General features: G+C 37.9%; 1 protein-coding gene across 1 annotated transcript; it reads left to right on the forward strand.

Annotated features, from left to right (window-relative positions):
* The first annotated feature begins 5,236 nt into the window (after window positions 1-5,236).
* CDCA4 (cell division cycle associated 4) lies at window positions 5,237-7,633 on the forward strand. Its single transcript, XM_010162639.2, is given in 3 exon segments — window positions 5,237-5,387; window positions 5,390-5,505; window positions 5,654-7,633. Coding segments are annotated over 3 exon segments (1,023 nt in total). The 3' UTR covers window positions 6,410-7,633.
* Window positions 7,634-7,982: the final 349 nt, after the last annotated feature.

The raw sequence follows: 7,982 nt of genomic DNA on the forward strand, positions 1-7,982 counted from the left end.
GAGCTGGTGCCCCTTCCCGAAGCCCTCCTGTTCTGGAGAGCTGCCTGCCAGCTCCCTACGCCCGGGGGGTGGGCCAAACCCCAGTGCTTTGCAGGTGCCTTTGTCCCAGTCCGAACAGGGATGTTTCAGACCCTACCAGCCCTTTGCTGCGTCTTCAGCCCACCTTATAACCCAACACCACTATACGAATACGTAAGAATGCCTAAAGATCTGTTCTTGGCTTTCCATCTTCTTTTCCCCATTACCCATAGCTTTGATTTCTTCCCCTAGTAGTTATAAAGGACAATTTGGGAGGGGGTGGGAGGGCAGTTAGAATGCTAGAGGTGAGATCCAATACCTTCTTACCTTTCCATGCTAGCCATCTGTCCTGGTTTTTAGCTGCAGCAGAGCTGGGTTTCTTTTTAGTAGCTAGAATCGTGCTGCGTTTTGCTTTCAGCATCGCAAGAGCTGAAACTTAGAGCTGTACTATACCTATGGCTGTACAAAAAGATAAAGCACCCTGCTTAAGTGAACCTCCAGCACTGGCCTTGTCTGCACTAGTTCTTGTCTGCTTTCTCCTAAAGATGAACAGTACTAAAATCTCCTCTCTTCTCTGTTACCCCAACTCTTAGGAAGTGACTTTCTCCCTTAAGGACTTAAGTATATTTTTAGCAGCATATTACGACATGAATCTGAATTGAGTGTGAATCTGGAATGTGTAAGTTGATGCTCTGGTAAGAATTGGATCAAATTTCAAGCCCCTTATTTGTAAAGCAGACTGGGACTTTGTCAATCCCAAAAAGCAAAACTTATTTTAATGAATTGCGTAATACTGTGCTCCCTGTGCTACTATTAATAAAAACAACCAAAGAAACAAAAAACCAACCAGCCAAACAAAAACCCACCCAAACTCACAAACTCCTTTTTTTCATACCATGTTATGCTACAGATAGCTGTTGTGTCCTTGGGAGCTTTTTTTGTACAGCTATTTCAAACAGCAGTTCAGTTTAACACACTAAGTTTGGGCTCTTGATGCTTGGATAGTAGTGGCAGAAGGGAGATGATCTAGCTGGCCTAGATGCTGCCTCTTGGACAGAAACAAATGCTGCTTGAAATTATTGGGGAAGTTTGAACATCTTGCATCTAAAGCAGCAGCAATCTTGCTTTCATGTACCAAGAAGTTTTACACAATGGCTAATACCTTTCTGAGTATGTTAAGATGTAAATCAATGGAGAAGTATACTTACATTTTAATTAATTAGGTTTAAAATGTAATATTCTCTTGAGATGAGTGCTGTTGAAGATAGTGCAGGGAAGTCTGGGGAAGGCTGTTTGTTTGCATGGTTTTAATTGCATCTGAAAATGGCTATGAAGGTAATTTTTCTTTTACTGAGAGTTTAGGTTGTGAGGCATGCTCGTGTGCCAGTTAATAGAATCTGAAGAAATAATTGCTGTGATGGGCATATTCTTGAAGTTTACGCTAACAGAGTTCCACGTGGTTTGCATATTGCTCCAGGGAAGAACCTGGAATCACATGCAGCAGGTCTTGTGCATTATTATATTGCATGGGAAAACTGTTTCCTTCTTTAGTATGTTAATAGATTACAGACTGGACTGGTCTGCCAACATCCCCTATGTCTTTTAGTTTATGGATGTGATAATGCCTCTTTTACCAAGAGCTCGTGTGTTACCATCAACAGTCCCCTCCTGTATCAGTCTGCTGCTGTTTTGGGAGGCAAATGGCCAAAGCCTCTTCTGCTGAAATTGTCAGATATCCGAAATAGCACCAGAAAGTATTTTCATTTATTGTTCGTGTGACTGCATCATCTTTATCTGTAGTTGTTGTGGAGGTTTTTGTTTGATTTTTTTTTTTAAACAAAGTTTATGCCCTTGTCACCTACCCTAAACTAAAAGTGTATCTAGTAGGGATTAAAATAGTTACCATGTACAGGCTCTCAGAGATTGCTTTTCATTTATAGAATGTTTAGAAAGTTTTCCCAGGGAGCCAAAACTTCTGAACTTTTATAACATCATAAGGGGTTTGACAGAAATAAGAATTACTTTATTGACTTGATATTATGGTGTCTCACTGGAGTTGTAGTCCAGATGCCTCATGACCCTGTCTTGAATGTTGTTGTAAGCTCAGTCTGTAAAAGACAATGAGACACTGAGTTGTTTGAAGTACAGTTTCCATGACATAACAGCATTTTAGTCTGAATATTTTAGGATCAAGTCAAAACATTTTTGCCTTGAAAGTGTTTAAGGTGGGTTTTTCTGTTGTGTTATTTTAACAAGTATGCAGCTTCTTGAGGAAAAAACATGTTTTCTGCACCGCCCCCCAAGTCCTTTGTCAACCATCTCCTTCCCCCTCCAATTTTGAGAGCAAGCACTCTTCAAAAAATGTTTATTCCCAGCCACAATAGAAAACAAAAATAGATGTCGCTATGCATCCTCGTTACTTGTTGTTTTTTTTTTCTAGGTATGTACTTCAGTTACAGACACTGAACTGTCTTGTACTGTACAGACATGTCTAGAAAAGTATCCAAATTGTTTCCATATTTTATCATATCAGTTTTTGTAGCCTGCTGAAACAGAGCATTCTTTTCAGTTTCAGTAATTAAAGGAACTGTTGCGTGTGTTTGGTAGTTGTATTTGGTATATCAAATCTTATTTTGTCTTAAATGTGTTTAAAAACTCAGCCTTTATAGTTAAAGCAATATAATTACTGTCATTGCTTTCATTATTGTCATCTTGCAAAGTAAATCTTAGTCATAAAGTTTCAGTGCTGGTAAAGGAAAATTCTCCCTGGTTTCGCTGTGTTTCAGTTTTGTATTTGTGTGTGCCTGCTCTTTATCTCTAGATGGTACAGAGATACGTGACTTTGTACAACAAAGCTGAAAACTGTAGTTTTGTGGTAAAAGTAATGAAGACTTGCTTTCAGTATGCTGTTGTGCAAGTTTAAATTTTTCAGATGATGGCTAATGATTTTGTTTGCTCTTTAAATGGCAAAGGCATAGGGATAAGGGAGAGGCTGGTCCGAAGGTCGGGGTGACAGCCGAGGACTTGGACTTAAGTTGGCAGTTTCCTTCCCCTGCCACAGATTTTGCTTGTGTTGTTGGGCAAATCACCTTTGTGCTCTAGCTGTAAATTGGTTTTAATAGTACTATTCAAATTTGTAGGAGTGTTGTGAGAACAAAGATACTGAAGCAGTTGAAAAAATAGAGGTGTATAAGTTTCTGAAATGGGAAACTATGTTGTTCTGCATCTCCTGTACTTGGCTGACGTCTTGCTTCCCGGTACTTGGTAGGTGGTGCTCTAACTTATACTGTATGGACTCTTGCTCAGTAGCATGGGAGAAGAGGAAGGACTACATCAAACACAATTACTGGTATGTCATTTTTTTGCTTCTTAAATGAAACTGTAATCTAGTATTTTGTGCAGTCTCAGGAACAGGGTGACAAAGAACTGTTTTTATGATAAAAGATACTAATTGAACATAAGTGATATAGAAAAAAAATCAGTGAATGCTGTGGAAGGTTTACCTTTAAGAATCCATAAACATTTTTTTCCTCTGTTTCTACACACCCAAGTGTGTGTGGTGTGTTGAGGTTTTCAAGTTTTCTGCTGTGTTCTGTTCATGTGCTTTAGAATAGCAGATATATGCAAACCAGGTTAACATCCAATTGAAGTTTTAATTATTCTTCACAAGAGTATAAGTTGAAATTAAAGAAGCTTCAGATTCCGTACAGAGTGTTTAATGTTTGATGACATAATCGTACGTGGTGGATTAGTCCCAAAAGATGTCTCTAGAGGTCAAATTTCTCATGGGATCTATGTGTTTAGAAATTACTGCACACACAACTTTGCAGGAAAAATTTAATGGGATATCCTCCCATAGGAAGTTGCAGGAATATCTAAAAATCTGGAAAGGGCACTAACAAGGAAAAACTTGAGTTATATCTAATGGGAATAATTCAAATTTATTAGGTTACGGGAGGAAATTTTAAAAGAAACTTCCAAAGCATTTAATGTATTGATAATCCCTGGATAGTTTTTAAGAAGTCTATGAAAAATGACCATAAGACCAAGTTCATGTATTCTGCATTGTAGTCTCTGCATATTATGGTTTCTAAAGAGTTTTGTACCTTCAGTGGAAAGAAATCTTTAAGAGTTGGCAAATAATAATAATAAAAAAGGTTATTTCATGGATATATATTGCAATGTAAGAAGTATTGTACAGAGTCAGACCAAATGTTTATCTAGCTACTGTGCTATCCCCAGGTTTTCAGGGTAGATAAGTACGTAATATATTTTGAAAGGAACAATGTTGTTGCATTTTGGTGGATTTTGAGTGACTCTAAAAAAGCTGAGTGAGAGCTCTCTGAAAATATGTGGAAAATACCGTAGCAACCAGAAAAGCAAGGCAGAGGTTAGGGCTTACCAAAGGAAATGGAAAATGATACAGAAAGACACTGCAAATAGTATTTTGGTTTTATCAGTTTTTAGTTGAAAAAAAATTGTTTTGTTTGGGTCCCTGCATTTAAAAATATCCACAAATATTGGGCAAACAGGAATTCTAAGGGCAGAAGACTTAGAAGGGACATAACAAAGGTGCATAAGTGTAAAGATCAGATACTAGCTTTCATTTGCAGCCTAATTTTTATAAGACTAAAAGAAGTGACCTCTCCTGCATTTCAAAAAAGTTACTTTGGGTTTCAAGAGGATGAACTGCAATATTTGCATGGGGCACTGTAATTCAGTGCAATTCAGGAGATCTGGAGGCTAGTGCTTGAACGTCGTCCCTCGGAAAATCCAGTGAGAGATTGTTTTGATGTAAATAAAGAGAAGCCTGGATGCACCCCACTTATTTAGCTGGTGAACCTAAACTAGAAGTACAGGAATTTTGCTTTCATATAGTCAACTGGGAAAGAAGTACAGAAGCCCGTACAGAGAATGACTGTGCCTATCCTTACTGGACTTGCACAATTCATACTGGAATTACACAGTTCAGTTACTCACCTGAGTGAGGGAACTGGAAGGACTGCTTTAGGCACCTCAGTTGGATGTCTCAAGTTCTATGGCACAAATCTAGATCTTACTTTCTCTGTAGCCAAAAATAAGCTAACATTTTCAATTATGTTGCTCGTGGTATTTTTTTCATGTTACTTTGTTAGGCCTGTTGATGTTTTGGAGGGGTCATATCTTTTAAAGATGGTGTGCCAGGTTGTATTTTTATTTCCAAAATTAGAGGTTAAGCATGCCAGTAGAAACTCGGGAGGAGCGAGGAGAAACTGCCTCTCCAGTAGGTGAAATGCAGCTGTTGAGATGTTTGCTTCTGTGCGAAGCAGCGGCTCCTGACTCCCATCAAGTGTGGAGCTTAATGGGAGCCAGGAGCTGGGAGTCCCTGCCTCTCTCCGATGCCATGACTTGCGGACCTGCTCACCCCTGGTTCCCCAGTGCCGTCTTTGGGACCCAGTCCGTATGTTCCTGACCTCTGTTGTACCACACTGGCCATTCTATAACCTGGTATGACAATTCTGATGTTCCTATCTTAAAATATTTTGCCGTTTTAATGTAAGATGAAAGTTTTCTGTTCTGTTTTTTAGGTTTTTTTTACCTCCCTCTTGAGCTGTAGTTTACATTGTACAAGATTTTATTTTTTATTTTTTAACAGGACACGATGTTTGTGAGAGGATTAAAGAGAAAATGTTTTGATGGCGAAGAAGATATTGAAGGAACTCTGGCTGGTATTAAGGCTATTCCTTCATACAATCTTCAGCGGCAGTCACTTTTAGATATGTCCTTGGTTAAGCTTCAGCTGTGTCACATGCTGGTTGAACCTAACCTTTGTCGTTCGGTACTTATAGCCAACACGGTACGGCAGATCCAAGAGGAAATGACTCAAGATGGGACTTGGCAGATGATAAATACACAGAGTACAGGGCAGGCATCCCTGGATCGCCTCGTTTCAACAGATATCCTCTGTCGTTCATCTAGGGAACAAGCTGAGGGAAAGCATGTTCCAGGCTATAGTACTTTCAGTAAAAACTTTGAGGGTGACCAGGCACGAGATAGTTCAGAAACAATGTCAACAGCCTCTTCAGTGCAAGCTCCAAGAAACCTGCATAGCAACGTGTGGGAAATGGAGACTTCACAAGAAAATAAAGGAAACTTTCAAAAATCATTAGATCAAATATTTGAGACACTGGAAAACAAAAGTCCTAATTCTGTTGAAGATCTGTTTTCAGAAGTTGACAATTCTTACTATGATCTTGATACTATGTTAACAGGCATGATGAGCAACACAAAAATGGGACACTGTGATGGGCTTGAAACGTTTTCTTCTCCAACAACTACAACTTCTAACTCTAATTGTAAATCTGATCTTAACGAGCTTGATCATATTGTGGAAATCCTTGTTGAATCCTGAAAGTCCTTGTGTAGGAGGTAAAGATCTGTTAATGGGAAAAAAAGACTCGAGAAAGATATTTCTACAGTTTGTTCTATCAAATCTGCATGTGTATTTTGCAAATATCTATATATTATATAGATATATATATTTAAAAAGCACTTCATATTGCAAAATGGTGTTAACTCTTAAAGTTAACCTGCAACTTGTAGTGTAATAATCCGATTTACTGTCCATTGAACTGTAAGTGCATACGGTAAATGTTTCTAAGTTTGGGGTCCAAGGCTCTTGAAATTGGGTTCCTTTTACCAATGTGTTTTAGCCTTTGATGGAGGATATCCTCAGTGAGAGGGAGTCTCTCATCTTTTTCTTATACTTCTCCCAGTAAAAATGGTAATAAACATAGAGAGAAGCTGGATAACTGGGTTTCCTATTTTCCTCCGTTTTCCACTTTGTTACACCGTGTAATTCCTCCCATATCTGCTGCTTCTATCTTAAGTTGCTACATGGCTCTTAAAGAGCAGTATGCAATAGTTCCTGTTATCCTAGCTTGCTTATTCTGTTTTTTGCTACAATTTTTACTTCAAAAATAGTTTTAAAGTGTTTATTGGTGTTTAGATTTTTCCAGGTATTTTCCTAAAATATATTTTTACTACAGATGTTATGTCAGCTGCTAACTTAGTAACTTTTGATCGTGTCTGCAGTTGATGTATTTTTTGAAAGATTTTCAAAAAGGGATGTTTTTTTACCATGAGCTACCCAATGTGGTTCAGTAAAGTGTATGTAAATGTAAATATACAGTTTTATACTTTACATTAAAATGTAAGAGCTGTTTTCATGATTCTGTTTTATAGAGTAGTACTTTACTAAATTGAGAATTGTACAATTATGCTATTCATACCCCATATACTTGAGTATCATTAGAAGAAGAGCTTTGATCCAGCTAGATACAATTACATTTCATTCATTTCAGACCATATTTTTTTAACTATGAAGCTAAATTACGTAGGTTTTTATTTATGTGTATTTATATGTAAATGTCATCAAGTGAATTGTTTATCACTGAAGTCTACCATCAAATATTTGTTTATATGGGATAACTATCTTGCACTAATTACTACAAAAAGTGTTATTAGTGGCCTTTAAATCTCAACTGGTATGTCATAATGTCTTGTCATAATTAATTTGCTTCACTCTTACCAAGGGTTTCCTCTTGGCTTTTTTTAATAACAAAAGATAATACAACATGGGGTGGTGTTCTTTTCTTCAAGTACTCACCTTCATTTTAGAGAATATATAATTATTGCTGTCAGACTTTCGGGGGGGAAAGGGAGAGATTTACAGTGTATGATTTTCTTATAAAAAGACAAATGTTTACCTTCACAAGCTCTAGCAGTGAGGTAGAGAAGAGGGAAAAGAGGGATTGGTTCCTGGAATGTTTTCTGTAGACCTGAGCCAAGCAAGTTGCTGAACATGAAGAGAGTACATTTCTGCATCTGACAGACTCTGCCTTCGCACAAGTGACCTTACCTACTCCACACTATCCTTTTCAGATTCTCAAACTCTTAAAAAGAGGAGAGTGGGGCTGGGGGGG

This window comes from Antrostomus carolinensis, unplaced genomic scaffold, assembly GCF_000700745.2.
Source record: "Antrostomus carolinensis isolate BGI_N321 unplaced genomic scaffold, ASM70074v2 Scaffold53070, whole genome shotgun sequence".
Classification (NCBI taxonomy): Eukaryota; Metazoa; Chordata; class Aves; order Caprimulgiformes; family Caprimulgidae; genus Antrostomus; species Antrostomus carolinensis.